General features: G+C 36.4%; 1 protein-coding gene across 4 annotated transcripts in view; it reads left to right on the top strand.

Annotated features, from left to right (window-relative positions):
- Positions 1–19,796, top strand: part of LOC101736633 (actin-binding protein WASF2) — a 129,808-nt gene that overhangs the window by 90,418 nt on the left and 19,594 nt on the right. Inside the window, exon 1 of one of the 4 annotated variants that reach the window (XM_062671173.1) lies at positions 3,448–4,365. The exons of 1 other annotated variant lie outside the window; for it this stretch is intronic. In XM_062671173.1, the coding sequence (XP_062527157.1) occupies positions 3,730–4,365 (636 nt within the window). In that variant the 5' untranslated portion in view covers positions 3,448–3,729. Of the gene's footprint in view, positions 1–3,447; positions 4,366–18,745; positions 18,801–19,796 lie in introns of those variants that run through there. 2 more of the 4 variants (XM_062671174.1, XM_038013798.2) reach the window with 2 other exon arrangements.

Here is a 19,796-nt window from a genome sequence, read left to right as displayed (position 1 = left end):
TTACTACCTAAAATACCTCCAAGTTAAGACTACAACTAAATTTCATTCAATGACTAAGAATATACTTCACGTTCATCTACTCGTAGTGGTAATTACTTAAACGTATTTTCCTAACAATCTTCATACACTTCAACTCCGAAATCTTATATTCAGCATTAGTCGATCTCACCGTATTTAACGAATTCTGAAAATTTCTCAATACATTTGAATCAGATACTTTCTTATCCTTTCAAGAATCCGTTCTAACATTATTTATTTTGTATTTGTTACAGTTGGTAAACATAATATTAATAAGTTTCAAATAATAGACTACGAGAAAATAGAAACTGAATTGTTAATAAATAGCAATTTTTTTTTTATTGCTTAGATGGATGGACGAGCTCACAGCCCACCTGATGTTAAGTGGTTACTGGAACCCATAGACATCTACAACGTAAATGCGCCACCCACCTCGAGATATAAGTTCTAAGGTCTCAGTATAGTTACAACGGCTACCCCACCCTTCGAACCGAAACGCATTACTGCTTCACGGCGGAAATAGGCGGGGTGGTTACCTACCCGTGCGGACTCCCAAGAGGTCCTACCACCAGTATAAAATTACCCTGACGTACCAATAAAAAGAATGGCCATAAACATACTAAGAAAAACTATCTGAGAAATAAGACAAACCCATAGCCTGCAAAGTAAAAATAATGCAAAATAAACTATGATCAACACAGGAGTTAAGCAAAATGATATATTGTGTTGAATTCCAATAAATGCAATATAGACCAAATTTTTATTTTAAGAAAGCTTTAAACTTGAAAAACAAAAAAAAATACATATCATTTCAATATATAAATACATTTTGTAAAACAGTATTCGATGTGTCTCCCTCCGGGTTACTAAAGAAGAACAATAGACAATAAACTACTAGTGATTTTTAGAAACATTTTCTATCTGTTTGTTTACACATCTCCAGAACTACTGAGTATACTTTAATATAGTTTTCACAAATAACTGCTTACTGGTGGTAGGACCTCTTGTGAGTCCGCGCGGGTGGGTACCACCACCCTGCCTATTTCTGCCGTGAAGCAGTAATGCGTTTCGGTTTGAAGGGTGGGGCAGCTGTTGTAACTATACTTGAGACCTTAGAACTTATATCTCAAGGTGGGTGGCGCATTTACGTTGTAAATGTCTATGGGCTCCAGTAACCACTTAACACCAGGTGGGCTGTGAGCTCGTCCACATATCTAGCTATAAAAAAAAAACAAAAAAGATGTGGTGTCGTGGGACACCAGATAGGAACGAAGTTCCTTCGGCTAATGTAGAATCGACACAATTTGCAAAAAAAAATCGTGCTCAATTTTATGTTGGTTTTCTTGATTTTTCTCTTAAATTTTGCTGATTAGTTTTTATTTAAGTACAGGAAAGTATTTAGGAAATTCAGTATTTTAACCACCTTCCGCACAGTAGTGAAGAAGCGAGCAACCGTATTCCGCGTGTCCAACGAGGTCATTTTCCATCCTTGCTCATGGTATGATTGGGAGTTTCTTATTGGGGCTTAACAGAGGTACATTTTTGTGAGAAAGGTGTAAAAACGAATGCAGTTGTGTATCAAAATACAGTCCTGACGAACCTTGTGGAACCTGTTTCTCATACCATGTTCAATAACAGGCACTGGGTATTCCAACAAGATTCGGCGCCAGCTCATAGAGCGAAGAGCACACAAGACTGGCTGGCGGCGCGTGAAATCGACTTCATCCGGCACGAAGACTGGTCCTCCTCCAGTCCAGATTTGAATCCGTTAGATTACAAGATATGGCAACACTTAGAGGAAAAGGCGTGCTCAAAGCCTCATCCCAATTTGGAGTCACTCAAGACATCCTTGATTAAGGCAGCCGCCGATATTGACATGGACCTCGTTCGTGCTGCGATAGACGACCGGCCGCGCAGATTGAAGGCCTGTATTCAAATCACGGAGGTCATTTTGAATAAACTTAGTGTCATAAGAATCTGTGCTTTGTTAAGTTCATTTTGGTATATGAATGGTTACATAATGAATAAACTTGTTTCAATTATTTTACATTAAACATGTGACAGAATTTATGACCTGACTAGGTACACTACTCGCTTGTGTATACGACTGTCCCGCCTGCGCACGTCTCATTTAACGGCTTTATTCCACGCACTTTTTTCCACGGATTTTTTCTTACGGTTTTACTATCACATTTTTTTCAGTTCGGTCGCGCAGCAAAATCCCTATCCCCTCCAAGCCTGCCGTAAGGAACTAGCCTATTATGCGAAATCTAACACGTTTTTAACCAAGGAGGCTTAAGGGAACGGGGGAATAAAGTTGAAAACCAAAGTCGAGTTTTTTTTTATTGCCCTTGTAGGCAAAGGAGCATACGGCCCACCTGATGATGAGTGATTACCGTCGCCCATGGACCTCAGCAATGCCAGGGGCAGGGCCAGGCCGCTGCCTACCGCTTAATACTCTCCACAAGCCTCTTTTAAAGAAGGACATGTCATAGTGCTCGGGAAACACCGTGGAGGGGAGCTCATTCCATAGCCGGATGGCACGTGGCAAAAAATACCTCTGGAAACGCACTGCCGATGAACGCACCGGTTCCAGATAATATGGATGAACTCTGCTCCGATGGCGGGAGGTGCGATGATAAAAAGGAGATGAGAGGATCATCTCAAACAATTCCTCAGAGCACTCAGTTGTTTCGTACTCAGTACGTTTTTTTTGTATTGTTGAGGTATGGACGTAATCCACGGATCTTGAACTCATCGACCCTTCCGAAATGTTCATATAAACTTACGTATTTCAAACGTATAAAACCACTTTTTTTTTTAAATATAAAACTATACATATATACACTATACAACGTAATACTAAAACCTTAGTGTACGATACGAGAGTACCATTACCGAACGTGATTAGTTTGAGACGACTGTCAGGACACTCATGCACAGTAATTGAAGGAGGATATGTTACCGTTTTAAGGTCGGTTTTTGCATGACAAACGTATTTGTACTTACGTCTACATGTGTCTGTACTGCACTGCTGATCGTTGAACTCACCGTTCATGTAAGAATTATCTCAAGAATTATTGCATTTCGTTGGATATTTATTGTAAATAACGTCGGTTTGCAATTCTATCTGTCATCTGACAACCTTTCGGTATGGACGTGCCATGAAAATATTTCCGATATATTTGAAAATCACTACAAGGTCTATTTGTTACAAATCTGCCAAGTATTATTTTTTTGTTACGTTGATGAATTTGAAAATTGAATGGTTGAAATTTCAACTATACATAATATTATGATCACTAAGATTCCCATTATATCCTCAGTACATCTCGGTACATGAAAACGAAGTCTATATATTAAATAAAAACTTTTATAGATGTTTTGAAAATCAACTTGACGATTTTTATTTAAAACAAATAGGTTTAAAAAAATAGATGATTGTATTTGAACTCCTGCACTTCAAAATATTTGTGCAGGTGGAACACCCCGACGTATGAGAGTTCAACGTTATGTCAAACACCTATCTATATCAGAAATAATTTTATGTCTAAATATATACCGTGCATAAGAATTCACAACACAGAGCACGAGACAGTGAGATAGTGCGAGTCTCTGTTTCCTTGCCAATAGCAGCGTGTGCTGCGACATTGTATCTATTGACACGACACCAGCAACACGTTCACCGCCGACTATTTTGAGTGTAGACGAATGGTGCACGTGTCAAACAGTAGCGATGATAGAGGCGTAGTCGGCTTCTCACTATCTTACCAACGTTTCACTTTCAACCTGAAAAAATCGATCGCTATAATACTGCGTCATTTAGCGGCACCACAGCAGATATGCAGGTGGCCGTACTGTGGGTACATATCGCATCACCGCCCGCCCGCAATTTCGCGTAAAATTGGCAGCGTGTGGCGGGCGGGCGGCGGCAGCGGCGCGGAGCGTCGCTCCCGAAATAGTGTTCGGGCGCGGTCGTATGCTTTCGGGAACGGCGCTCCAGTCGCCGTGTGGCCGCGCGCGCGCACCCGCGTTGCCTCGCCAGCCGTGTTGACGCCGCACAAGGTCCCGGCTGACAGCGAGCCGTTCGGTGCACGAGTTGAGGGTGCGCGTATTTTGGTCGCAAGAAGGCCCCAGGCCGCGTCGGGCGCTGTGCCCGCGCGCTGGCCGCCGTGCTCTGGTGGTGGTGCGTGGCGCTGCTGCGGCTGGTCGTGCTCTGTGCGCCTCCCCCCGGCCCGTCCGCCCGCGCCGCGGAAGATGTGCCGTCGGCGATCGCTTATCCGAACGCGCCCTCCAACACCACTGAGTCGACGCCGCCACCACCGCCCGACCCGCCCTCATACACCGGTCAGTACATCCTGCCGAACTCCACTACACTACAGAGTGCTTACCTGTCGGACATCCGTTCCACCAACAAATGAGCACGTGCTATTTTACATAAATACACACACGCCTCGGTTCACATTTCAAGAACGATAATAATTAATTTTTAATAGTAGATAACGCTCGTAGATTAATCATTGGAACTTGTATAGTAAATGTATAATTAATAATATTATTATAGCGTTTTCGTAGGCTTCGCTTGTTGAAGTTTTGATTTTTAAAAGACACGTTACGGTTAATTCTGGATTATGTGTACATTAGTACATATTATTATTCATTACTCATTCATTATTATTCATTTTATGAACTAACTTAATTTTACATTAGTTTACATTAAGCCCAATTGGTCGTTTTCAATTTTTGTTTTCTATGAAAAATGCTTCATCACTATCAAGTCAATCACTCATTTATTGCAAATATTATATAATATTCATTTATATTTTTCATTTTACGCATTTGATAACGCCAACATGGATGACAATTTATATAGGAACTTTTTTTTAAAGCTTAGAAATCGTACTTCTTTTGTTTTTAATGATGTTCTAATATCCACTTATTTTGCCTTTAATATTGTATTATATACTGTTTAATAAAATTGCCGAATTTCAACACGCATTACATGAAAAATAGCAAACAAGTTAGAATTTGAATTTCGAACCAGTGAGTGATACGAATGAGATTTGAACTCCTAATTTAATAGTGTTAACGAATATATAGTTATAGGACCACGTGCCTGTTGTCATGACAACAAATTTAATGTACATATAATTACGGTAACATTAAGGTTATGAGAATTAAATCAAATATGTAACTCGCTTTTGGCCCCAAATTTGAAAACGACTCCAATACCGATCAATCAACCGATATCTACATCTGATTTTAGGTTATATGAAAATTAGCACAAATTGTTGAATTATTTAAACATAACCATTCATCATACATAGCGCCTTTGGGAAAGTCATGTGTGTGAAACCAATAAACAATTAAGCTTCTTATATTAAAATGCACTCAAAATTTCCCTTCTTAATAATATGAATTATTAAACCTATATGAATTATTAAACCTATATGAATTATTAAAATTTTGACAGCACACTAAATGTGAATATTTTATAATGGTAGTCGTGATAGTCGATAGTGCTATGATGAGATTTATATTCAATTATTTCATTCCTAATGATGTACTTAAACTGTAAGGATCCGCATTAATAGTAGAAAGTTGTGGATCTACATTGGCCACTCATGGACACCATCATCTCACCTAATTCTGATGAAACCTAGTCATGCCTTACCTCTTGTTCTGCAGCTAAATTCACATTATATGGGCCACCGGAAACCGTATACGCCAAATGGGTGATGGGAGATTACATTGGCATTAATTTATTACTTGCTGCCAACCCTTGAAGATTTCTCTAATCCAGTCCAAAGAAAGCCGGAAGCAAATAATAGGGCCTGAAATGGTCAGTTCCTTTCAATCAACGGATACACGACCTTCTAAGTCAATTAAAAGCTCAGCTCCTATCTAAAGAAGATCTAGCAGAGGAAGTAGCTTTCCATTTTACAAAATTCATAATTAATTAATTAAGAAGATGGGAAGAATATCGCAACCGAACAGACCCCAGTATTATATAATATTTATTATTTTATTATTTTATTATTTTATTGTTTTAGTGCCTAGCTTTTACAATGCGTGTCTCGTTTTACTAATGAAAATCTTATATCAAAAACAAACAAAGAAATTCCCATTTCAGTTTTAACATAAAAGAAAGGAATCAAACTTATAATCACTGATACGGTACAAAGCCAAAAAATGCATTCAAAAATAATCACGCCGTTGTGACTGTAATCATCGACTTTGCTATACCCCTGGTATTGCTGATCTCCACAAACGACAGTCACCGATTGCCATCAGATGAGCCGAATAATCTAGCTACCTTTACAACCAAAAATAATGTGAATAAAACAATTGAATCTATCTTTATATAATTATAAAAATGAATTGCTGTTCGTTAGTCTCGCTAAACTCGAGAATGGGTTGGACCGATTTGGCTAATTTTGATCTTGAATTATTTTTGAAAGTCCAGAGAAGGTTTAAAAGGTAAATAAATATGAAAATTCTCGGAATTAAATAGAAATAACAATTTTGTTTTTCCTTTCATTGTTTTAAGTTTATTTTATACAAAAGTTCAGATCTTTTATTTGTCGATTGAGGCACTACGAAGTCTGCCGGGTCAACTAGTATTCAATAACTCTAAAATTTCGATCAAAGCCTATACGATACTATGTAGTTAATTTAAAGACTGCAATATACTATACGTTGCAGTGTAGATATACAAAAACGGGGGAGAGCGCGACGCCGCCGGCGGGGCTCTGTATGTAGGTCATCAGGACGAAGGTGCGGGCTCGCAGACAGCCCTCGCCCTCGTGTCACCCCCGCCTCCCCCACACTGACGTTTCGCAAAATTAGCGCCACGCAGTGCGCAAACACCGCGCTTCCTCTTCACGTTAAGTTTCAAGTTGTTATTACGCGTTCCGGTGTACGACGACATGAAGACAATAGAATCTGTTTCTCGGAATCACGACCGTAAAATACATTATGTAGATACGTTCAGGTCAGAAAGGCAATTAAGTAAAACGATAAGTAACTCGATAGATATGCCAATTATATCGTGAGGCACAATGTACAGTGATTCAATTTGCTAATTGGGCCGCCCGTTCACAAGACACTGTCTGAGGTCACTTATTGTGATAAAAGTTATCAACTCGGACAATTTTAACAAAAGAAGAACACGAACCGTGCCTTGATAATTCTTCAAACAGTGTTTTTTTTAATATTATGAATAACGTAATCTAGCTAATCAATTACACACATTCTTAGCAATTAATACTATATGTTGGCATTTATTATCGTCTTTTTAATGTAGCATGATACTCGGCACAGTTGGCAAAGTGTCTATCTCTATACAAAGATAATGTGACCGAAGAACATCTTATTTAAAAAATGCAAATAAAACACAATAATATTTAACCAATAAAATTTTGTTTTGTGATACTGTTAATCGGAATATTTCGAACTATCCCTAGTTAGGTGCGTCCCAACCTTTTTTAATTCCCGTAATAAAACTTTTCATATATGAATACCCCATAACCCCCATACTTAGTCCTAAAAATGCGTCTCATTTCTCTTAAGGTTTATCTATCTAATTCGATTCTTATTAATTTACAAAGCTCATTTTGAACCACATATTGTAATCATCAAGACATCATAATATTTTTATATAAGTGAAATGAATTAATTTCTCAGCATTTCCACATAATTTTCATGTACCCCAAATGGGAACCCGCTTAATCGCATGAATATCTACGCGTACCACAGGTACTTACTATAGTTAATCGTTTGTATGGTTTCTCATACTGAAATATTCATTTACATTACATTCATTTACAATTCAAAATTTAAACAACTCGTTAATTAACTATAATAATTTAGAATTAAATTCAACAAAATAATAAGAATTAAAAACTACATATATTATATTTATTTAAATTTTATTGGATTTGTAATATATTAAGTATATTTTCAGAAAATAAAATTAATGTTTTTTTGATTTGTTGGTCGGTTGGCAAGTCGTCTATCGAATTGAATTGAAACTTTAAATATATTTACTCTGGCCATAAATACTATTACAATTAAAAATAAACAAAATATTACATTTGAATTTGGAATCTGTCATTTTTATATGATTGCTCATTGAGTTTTCTCATTTTGGCGCCAATACGTTGTACAATATTTTGCGATATTAAAATGGAGTGGGGTGATAAAGAGAACCGAATCGCTGTGATTGCATTACACAAAGTAGGTATGGAGCCAAATTTAAAACTCTCCATACGCTTGGTATTAGTAAAATGTTTGTGTACCGGGCTATTAATAGATGCAATGAGACCTCCTCTGTTTGTGACAGAAAAGATCTGGCCGTCCACATAGTGTTCGTACGAAAAAGGTGGTCAAAGCAGTAAGGGAAAGAAGTCGAAGAAATCCTGTCCGAAAGCAAAAGATTTTATCTCTGGAGATGAAGATAGCACCTAGAACCATGTCGCGTATTTTAAAAGATGACTTAGGACTTGCAGCCTATAAGAGTCGTACTGGTCATTTCTTAACTGATAATTTAAAAGAGAATACGGTGGTAAAATCGAAACAACTACTGAAGCGGTACGCAAAGGGAGGTCATAGAAAAACTTTGTGTACGGCTTGCTCTAAACGCCATGATAATTTGGAGTCCATAAAACAATCCGTACGATTGGCAGTGAAAATTTTTCCCATGGAAAGAGTGCGTGCTTCTATTGATAACTGGCCTCAACGTTTAAAGGACTGTATTGCAGCCAATGGAGACCACTTCGAATAAACTTTTTATACTTTAAATTGTTTTATATTTATGTATTAAACTAACACACTGTAAAAGTAATAAATGTTATTTGCCATAGATTTTTTTTTGTTTTCCTTTGTAACAGTATTTATGGCCAGACTAAGTATTTAATACTATTAACAATTCATGAAAAGACTTGTGCCATCAAAGTACGCAAGATAGCGCACAAAACAGGCAGACAAGCTCGTGCTTGACAAGACAAGACAGTAACGTCCGAACTTATTGTGGTACACTTCATTCACGTTTGTTTGCATAAGAGTTAGTGTATTGCGCAAACGAACGCTCTGAGATCATGGTCAATGAATGATACAAAAATATGTTATTTTTTGTACGTTATTACAAAGCTAAGTCGTTCACTGTGTGCATTACTAATAAAAATCTTACGTTGCGGACGTTTTTTCCCGGTTAGGGTACCCCTCCGCATCGTCCCATAAGGAACTTCGTTCCAAAAAGTTTATTATTCAAATAGGCATTCACAAATACTTTAAAATCTTTATGACTTTACTGCCAATTCCAAACGGAGTTTCAATACTAAGAAAAATCAACACGAAACTCAGGACTTGCTCTTGTGCGTTTTGTTGCATGTGCATTTGTTACATGAATAATAGAACTCAGCAACATAAAATACTTACTAATAATAATTAAATATGTACATATAGTATATAAAATAAAAATTAAAAAACCTGTAAGTATTTGCTGATCCTTAATTTACATTTCGAATTTGATATCTGTTTGTTAATGTTTACTTAGTTATTGATGTTTTGCAAGAGTTAGTTTTTGCTATTGGATATGGACCACTTCTCGGGTAAAGGCCTCCTCCAGTCCTTTCCACTCATCTCTATCCTTGCCGATAGGATGAGTTTCTTCTAATGACTGAATTAGAAGACACAGATCTGGGTCCGAGCAGGGATGAAAGATCTGCTCGTACTGTTGCCGTGTAGAAAACAAATTCAAACCCACACGCTTCACGTCATCCACATAGTCGTTGACTGTACAATAAGCCTCCGCTATTAAAGTACTTACTTTTAATTTTAAAACCGTTAAATTGAAATCCCAAAATGGCCCCCATGGTTTTGTTGTAACAAAAGATACCTACCCTGGTCAAGGAACGAGTTACTTTTTTTTGAAAAATAAAACATTTTTTGAGAAATAGATAAAATGGTGGTATCTACCCGTGTCACATCACTATAAGCCTTACAAACCCTAACTAATAATATAAAAATTTACATACTAGTCGGTTTCGTTTTTTGACGATCGCCTCGTTCTTATTGTGGTAATTAAGTCTTTACCACGAGGTTTTTTTTTTTTGTTTTTTTTTTTGCTTAGATGGGTGGACGAGCTCACAGCCCACCTGGTGTTAAGTGGTTACTGGAGCCCATAGACATCTACAACGTAAATGCGCCACCCACCTTGAGATATAAGTTGTAAGGTCTCAGTATAGTTACAACGGCTGCCCCACCCTTCAAACCGGTTCGACTCCCGGTCCAAGTTAGTATCTTATGCTACCCCGGAATCCTGAAATATTTACTGGCAGTAGGACCTCTTGTGAGTCCGTACAAGTAGGTACCACCACCCTAACTATTTCTGCCGTGAAGCAGTAATGCGTTTCGGTTTGAAGGCTGGGGCAGCCGTTGTAACTATACTGAGACCTTAGAACTCAAGGTGGGTGGCGCATTTACGTTGTAGATGTCTATGTGCTCCAGTAACCACTTAACACCAGGTGGGCTGTGAGCTCGTCCACCCATCTATTATACTCACAGTTATTGATTTATCGTGTCTTATATTTTCTTTCTGTGATCTTATAAATGTATTTTTTCATTGGAGTTCATATTGTGTCATGATCCACTATCGAACATCACAGAGGTTTGTACTATGTAGTAGGATTATTAAATATCTATTGTTTAAAACTACAAAAGATACATTTAAACACAAACAAAAGCATACTACGATGTATAACTTCAATAACGTAAGTACAAGCTCTATAATCTCTTTATACAAGAAAATTTTCGAAACTATCCTAAACTTCCAGTTCTTCAATGTTAACGAACCACAAAATCTGTTAATGTAAACGTAACATTCTTAAGATTAATTTAGAAATCTTAAAACAATGCCTTTGTATTCAGATGTTTTCCTACCTTTATATATACGTATGTATTGTACCTATTCTGATATTAAAAACGCTATTTAATATTCTCTCGAAAATGAAAATGAGAGATCATTTTTGTTCCCAGATTATTGTTGAAATAACTGACATAGCATTTTGTAATTAATTTTGTTGGCAGCTTGCTATTAGTGATTGTTTTTTATCTGATGAATTTCATTTCAAGATTATTATAGATCTATTACCTAATCTATTACCTATGTGTTAGTATCTATTACCATACATACATATTCTGTATTACCTAAAAGTTGTTTAAAGTAACTTCTTCTTCTTAGTCGACTACTTCATTGTTGAAGGTCGTGTCCCTGAAAGCCCTTCGTGGCTTTTTGTACCATCAGCTTCCATTTGCTTCGGTTTTTGGCTTCTCTCAGGGCGTTCGCAACAGAGAGTCCAGTGAGCGCAGTTATCTGATCCGACCAACGGTTTGGTGGCCGGCCGGCGGGTCTTTTCCCTTCTACCTTGCCCACCACAATCAATCTTTCAAGGTTGTCTGGTGGCCGCCGAGCAATATGACCAAAGTAACCAAGAACCTTCTGGTAGCAAATCGTCGACAGTCTCGTTTCTATACGAAGTTGCTCGAGGACAGATTTGTTTGTTCTCTTGGCGGTCCACGGTATTAAAGTAATTACGCTGTCAGTAAAATTTATTATTGCAGCATATCATTAATAACTACGGTATTACTATCACAGTATTACGCTGCGCTCCGTCTCTTTCGTAAATATTTGAAGCTAACTGATAATGTAAAGGACAAAACATTTGGCAAATTAGTCTTAGTTACACCAAGGCAAACAGCCAGGCCGCTACTACATCATAAACCAATATTCATACGAAAATGACAATGAGATCAATTTTATGATCCTCACTGAATGAGGACACGAATAAAAATAGCGTAGAAAAATTATGGTACCAAAAACCTAACTATTACTAGCTTATGCATACAGAATAAGTAAATTAAGATAACCCTCTTATCTAGAAACGTCTTCTCTAAGGACCACAAACATTTTTCTGACAGTATCGAACTGACGGATTTATCGCACTTTTAAAGAATTTTATTATTGTACAAATTTGCTTTGTAGACTGGCACTAAACATAACAGTGTAGTATCATAAACAAATGTACCTACTGTACACGCGGAAATTCGTAATTTTATATACACAATTGCAAATGTATTTAAGATGTAAATTAAGTACGGTATTTTTCACATATTTTATCCCAGGCCCAAATTATATAATAAAAAAAAAAAAGTTGTGTGGTTTCGTGGGACACCGGATAGGAACGAAGTTCCTCATTATAAAAATATTAATTTCAATTTCTATTCGAGCTATAAAGAAAATAATGATTCGGGTATACATTTTTAATTTTGATTTTTTTAATGATAAAAATAAAATAAAACTACTTTACAAAGTTGTCAACTTTATTTTATTCACAATGATTTATAAAAAATATATAATAATAATATACAAAGAAACAGCTATTTATATGAATAATAATAAACCGCCATCACGTAGACTTATACATTGACACTGACACTGTATAGCCATCATACTAAGACTATACATAAATAATAAAAATCTTACGTTACGGACGTTTTTTCCCGGTTAGGGTACCCCTCCGCATCGTCCCATAAGAAACTTCGTTCCAAAAATCAAAGCAAAAGAATGAAAAGCGAGAGAAAGGTAACGAGATTTCCCTAACACGCCCGAGCTTCTTCCTAATACATTTATTAAATACGAATTGCTACCACTTTTTTATTTCTATTTAGGCTACTTAAAACATTTATTTTCTATTTATAACAAAGAACAAAAAATAATGTATACATCCCTATCCAGCAGACATTACGCGAAGAAAGTGACCTCATCTATGTCAAGTGGTTTCGAATTCACATTCCATGCCCATAGATTACCATTTAATATTTGACTTTGAACTACCTGTTCTGTTAAGAAACATCATATTGCTATTGTGAAATTCAAATGAAAACAGTAGGAGCCTAGGTTATTTGTGCAGTTTGACTACTGACACGTCACTGTCTAGTCAGAATTATAAAATTGCATGCATAATAAGACCAGATGTTAACGTAATGCTTTCGATGCATAAAATTTGATCTTCTAGATATTTTAATGTTAACAAAATGCTTTCATACGAATTTTGTAAGCAAAAATCTTAGAACGATGTTATAATGGGCTTACTATTCAGAAAAAAGGTTTAGTGCGCACTTTTGGCCCAACTGTATTATGTGTAAATATTCGAGATGTCATAGGTTCTTGACAAGGCATGTAACACTGTGTTTTTGGATTTTCCACTAGATATAACGTAGGTACTTACAAGAAGCGTATCTATATTATTTAAGTTTATATATTTATTGAGACACGAATGTTCAAGAGATCACATTTTTCACTCCGTCAATATTGTTTTTGATGGGTTTTTTTTTATTTCAATAAAACATTGGACACGCTCTGTCCATCTGCTAGTATAATCTTACCCAAAAGGAATTTTTACTTTGATTAATCTATACAAATTAACGGATTTCATAATTATAAATTTCTTTAATTATAATATTTTGCAAGATTTATGCTTAAAACTTGTTTTTAGTCATTACGTCAATATCACAGCAGCGAATGTAGGTGAAATACAAAGAATTCAATATTAAATAATCTGTAGTTAACACATACATATTATTATATTCATACGAGTATATAATTTTCTGCGGGAATTTACTTCGTTTTGAAACCAATAGTTTAATTATACAATACCTATATCAATTTTCTACATTATTGAAGTTTTTAAAATCATTTATTTTTTGTGAATACAATAAAAACTTTAATTATATTCACAAAAAAATAAATGATTTTACATCAATATCCAAAATCTAATAAAATACTCTAATTTTAGTTTCAAATGACCACAAAACCGAATACGTCACTGTACTTAATGTGATCACATTCTCTATATCAAAATTAAATGTTTGTATATATATCAAAGATTTTTTACAAAACTGGTTGCCCCGAATTGATGAAATTTAATAAATTCCGATCTTTAGGATACGAGAGATGCTACACGACTCGCGCGAGGGGAAGGACCTTTTCTTAGAATCAAATATTTGGGCAAGTTACGTGAGCGGTCGCACCCGGTGTGGGTGCGAGAGGGTGTGGGGCGGGAGAGGTTTGTTATGGCGGCGGCAGGAAGCGCTCGGTGGCACGACTGGCACGTGTAAGAGCGGCCTTGAGACGGCAGGTCGTCGAACGCGACGCGCCGCCGCCGGCAGACGCAGCCGACTGTCGCCTGCTGCCCACCGCGACACCATGGCCTTTGTCGCAATGCCTTGTGCTACCCTATTACCGACACCTATTGTTTATAGTCTCCCTACAGGCCCTTCTCTCTCTGCTCTGAGAACAATTTCGAACGTAAACTATTACGTTACGAGTCACGGGTAGCACGCATTTTACGAACAGGTCAACTTCATTGCACTACACTGTTGCTATTCGTAGAAATAGTGAATAATGCATTCTGAATAAAATTTGAATTCAAATATAAATGCGAATCAGGTTTAAATTTTTTGTACCTAAGTCTAAGTTCGAGCCCGACAGCCGACACGAGTAAAAAATTAAAATATATACATATATATAAACCCAACCTGAATTAGGTAGCCACATTAAATGTAAACAAGTATCGAAATGACGTCATAACATAATAGAATTATCTTTATGTAAATTTTAAATCTGTGACTTGTGGTTCTAACGTACCTAAACAGTGACAGTATTCTATTTTATTTAATGATATAAAATAATATACGTTTTTCGGAAATTGTCTCCTCTTTTGGAAGCTCAAAACGTCAATTATTAGTTAACTTATTAAGTTTTACCCACTTTTGAAAATACATATGTAAATATGTACATAGTCAAAGCTGTTAAATAGTATTCTGAATATTGCCGCTAAAAGAGATATTATAATGCTTACCGTCTTTGCCTAGGTAGGTATTATCTACAGATTTTTAGCTAGCTTTGCATACACTTCTGCATCGCTCTATGGTTGAACCGGAAATAATGTCCGTGACATTAAATCTGCCTATAGGTTTTGTTTTATGCATAAAATTTAAAGGAGAACGCAGAATTTGTAGACTGACTTCTATCCTTTTCAGCATTTTAGTAATGAAATGAACGGGTGTCGGAGCAATGATAACTTTACGTTATCGGAGTGATAAAACAGCACAATCGGTGTGAGAGGGACGGAATGAGGGAAGAAGTGGGTCGCGGGACCGTCGTTCGAACCCGCTCTCCAACAACCACCTACCCCTAAGCCTCAATTCCACATTTAAAACGAGACACTCAATATTACGTTATAAAGAAAAAAATTGGACAGTTTCACATTTGTTTTGAACGTTGCTACTGTCAGTTCATACTTAAACACACAACTTCTAAATAATTAATTCCTCACAAACCTTGTACGTTGATAAATACTCAGGCACAAAGACGTTCATGTGCGACGTAAGAAGATCGTGACAAAATCAATTTGCATGAGCAGGTCACCATTAATATGATAGGTACGTGGTTTTCTTAATGGTCACTCAATGCATCTTTCATATAGGCTCTGACATCCTCCTTCCGACACGGGCCCCTATTTTGCGTTAGTAAAATATTTAATTAATTTTTTTTCTTAATTTGCCGCTTGGTTTAAATTTAACTATTAATAAAAATGAACATTTATTTTTATGTTTATCCTCTGTACGTTCCTAAACTTTTCATCAGATTGTGATCAAAGTCGTGACAGTTGTTGTTGTTATGTACTTCCATTAATATCATACGTTGAATGACGTATGTATGTAGGTGCATCTTCAACAAATAGCTGTATTTCACGCATATACCGATAGTCAAAGCGGCGCGGTCACCGTCCTCGGCAAACTCCTCGACCACGACGAAAAGTTCCACCATCGACACAGCCCACGGAGTCTCTCGCCAGATCTTCTAGGAAGGTCGCGATTCCGATCCGGTGGTAGATTCTGCGAAACACTGCTCTTGGTAGAGCTAATGTTAGCAAATTCTCTCAAATTAAACTCGTGAGCTCGACTACCCGTACGCGAGAAAGTGGAATAGCCCCATAAGCTACCAGCGAATAGGTAAGTTGCTGGTTTTCGCCAGAGATGGACAAAGTAGTAACTATCATATTTGTTGGTTCGTAACGCACTCCTGTAATCAAATCATTCAAATCGAATCTTCAACTTCATGTGTCATATTGGAGGGTAGTTAATATGTTGCAGTATCTACTAATTTGCCTACAGGCATTTTTTGTGGTCACGTATTCGTGAAAAATAAACAAATTATTTCAATGCCACATAACATTTATATATATATATATATATAAATCACGATATTTACATTAGGTAAATTAATAGCATTCGTTAATCATCTTTGTATGTGATCATATTATGTTTTGTGCAATCGACATTTTATTTTAATCATATCAATTACAGCAACTAGAACGTTCACACCAACAAATCACAATTACTCCGAATCACTTAGACAGCATTCCGTTGATTCTCTGGAAAGGTAACGACAACGAAGCTGTTTTCAAACTGAAACAGCAAACATTTATCTTATTCTTGGAACGATTAGCTCACAGGAGGTATAACTTTTATGTATTTTCACTTATATTTTTTTTATTTGTGCTTAATTTCTGACAATCTCAGGGTGATAAGTGGTAATCGGAGCCTATAGATAGCATAATGTTCATTTCGTTAATTCTGTATGATGCAATAGCTTACTTAACTTTTTAATTTGAGAATGCTTCCTACTCATTTAAGAACTTCGTTTTGTTAAGTATTTATTGGCAAACACAATTTGATTATTTTTGCATAGCTTATTTACGTGTGTGACATTTTGGCGATTTAGATTTTTTCTCCAATACAAGACTGCTTCGTCCCAGATGTAGGTAGGATGCTCGTAACCACCATGCGAGCTAACTTTATACCTATTAACAGTCACTAGAATGCGATGTGATGATGTATTAATATCGAAATATTCTTCATAGCAGTATGTAGGTACATATTATGATAACCATTAGAACATTGAATTTCAAAGAATGTTAAAAACATTCGTAAATCCCTGGTGGTTTTCGAAAATTTTTAATAATCTATAATTTTAAAATCTACTCCACAACGTAATGAAGACAAGAAAAAATATACAAAAGTACGGGTAAACCATAATATCCGGGTCAATTGGAATATATGGCATGACGAAAATTTGCAACAAGCGAATTCTAAGTTGAAGGATTATTGGTGGTATGGCATACTGTAAGCCAGCAGTATAACTATTATTATTATTATTATTCTTCTTCTTCTTCTTCTTGTCCTTATTCCACATATAGTGAAGTTTTCTGCCGCGAAGCAGTAATGCGTTTCGGTTTGAAGAGTGGGGAAGCCGTCATAAAACTATACTTGAGACCTTAGAACTTATATCTCAAGGTGGGTGGCATTAATAATGTCACTTTGACATATATCTTTTTGACATTAATTTTTATACAGCTACTACTTAAAACAGTTCATTCTTCGACAGGAGACAACATTCTTCCACATTACAGTATATATGTATGCCTGCAGCGGGCCGCAAACTTGGCTACCGATTCAAAGCAATAAAAAAGAAATTAATGGCTTCCAAAAAACGCTATTGTAATTTCATCGTATGTGGTGATTTTTCGATTGTAGTATCATAATGACTGGTTTTTCTTTCTGTTCTGGTCGAGTAGTTTTTTATATGGACCTACCAAGTCAAATCGGCAGTTGGCGGTTGTTTACATGATTGTACCAGGCTCACTAAGCACCGGGAGATGTGGCGACTGCTCATGAGGCCCACAGCAATGATACTGAATGACAACCACGACCACTCGGACAAGAGTGACACGGGAAAGGAAACGGTTCTACTATCATAACCCTGAGTGACATTTCACAACACTCAACCGTAGACTGGTAAATCAGAATCAGGATTAGCTGAAGGTTTCAATTAATGTAGAAGAAGTAGATAGTGAGAATAAGGCATTAGTAGTTGTTCAGGTTTGCCAAATAAATAAACATATGTACATTATCTATACTGATAGCTAGCGAGTCAGACCATTATCATGTAAGATGCTCTGATGATTGTGGATTTCATATCGTAAAAATTGTCCTGCTATCAAATTTTATTGTCACACTTGTGTCTTTGCATGCTTGATGCATGCATATGTATATGATAATTACATTATAAACTACAAAATATTCAATGGAACACGAATAAGAATGTTTTTCAACATGTGATTAAATAAAAATCATAGTAGTATAATGAAATGAAATGCATGTTTTTTTTAATTTCCAAATTAACTAAAGCAACCTTTGATTTTGAAGCGAATGACAGTTAATCAAACGTTCGATTCTAATTAAAAAACAAAATTAACTTTCGGCATACCAGCCTATTTAGCAATTGCCATGTAAATAACTGAATTCAAATTTCGAGGCGAATTGAAATTAGAACACTTTTTAATAAAACTAAACATATCAATTTTTTTTTTTTTAAATTATAAACGGGTAAATAATAAGATGAAATGAATGAGTGTTTGTGTTTAACGTAAAGAAATTTTTGCCACATAATATGTATAATAATGATCGAATATCAACAGTTATAGTGGCAGCGTGGACAGTGACGTGTGCCAGCGACTTGCACCGCCGCAGCAGCGCGTCTCGGGTGCCAGAAATAAACCGCAAAACACGACGAAAACAATCGAGACCGCGCTTGCCCCTTCGCGCGCGCGCAAAAATGACGGGAAATATGCACACGCGTCGAGATAACCGACTCGGTACGCACAGTGAAAGTCTTAACTGTTTCACTACAAGAAAACAAATCGCACGCTTGTTTTCAACACTTTACCGCGTAATCATTGCACTCACGTACTGCTGATGTGTTAAGCATTATTAATAAACCTTTACTTTACTTTTCGCCTATGAAGTGGCCACTCAGTGTATCCTTTTTATTTCTTTTTATTTGCGTGTATAAACAGGCTCTTAGTCGATCTGGTGTTTCATAGTTACCAGAGCCCTTGAAATATGAAGTTGAAGTTTAAATTGTATAGTGGCTGTCCGGCCCTCAATACCGAAATCCATGACTGCTGTGTGTCAAAAAATGCAAGATGGTGGCAGCAAAGTTATAGGTAGCACCAACTCGTGTAGACCGAAAATACGCCCTGGGACCAATAATGAATAAAATTTACGGGATTGTTTATAATTAGACGATGTTAATCCTACACCATGGAGGTCATTCGTTAACATATTTTAAGTACACGCTTCCTTAGAAAAAATTATACCTGCCTATAAGATTTGATTACTTGCATAGTCTCATTCCTTGATACCGAGCGGTCTTATCTTTGGACGACGAACTCAACTATACACAAATTGGTATTACTATTCGTATATTAGATGAATTCAATAGTTTTAATTCATGACATTATAAAAATGCAAAAATTACGTTTTTCCCTGATTTTCTATTATATAGAAACGTAGTGAAATCGAACCGTTTTTGAAAATGGTGATTTTTAAGCACTAATCATGGACAATATATTAATTATCTTCGACAAGAATGTGCGTCGAAAAGAGTATGGTCAAAGGGTAACTAAACACCACAGACCCTAACGAAACCCGAATGAATTCGCAATAAGGTGATGCTGTACGGTAGAATTGGAAAGGCATCGTTCATTATGAACTTATAACACAGAGGAAAACCATCGATTCGGATCTCTAAAGCTACATCAAGAAAGGACTGTCAAAATTACTTGTCGCAGTTTTTGCCCAAGTTCCAA

This window comes from Bombyx mori, chromosome 11 (genome assembly GCF_030269925.1).
Source record: "Bombyx mori chromosome 11, ASM3026992v2".
Taxonomy (NCBI): Eukaryota; Metazoa; Arthropoda; class Insecta; order Lepidoptera; family Bombycidae; genus Bombyx; species Bombyx mori.
This window is presented reverse-complemented; position numbering and strand designations above follow the sequence as displayed.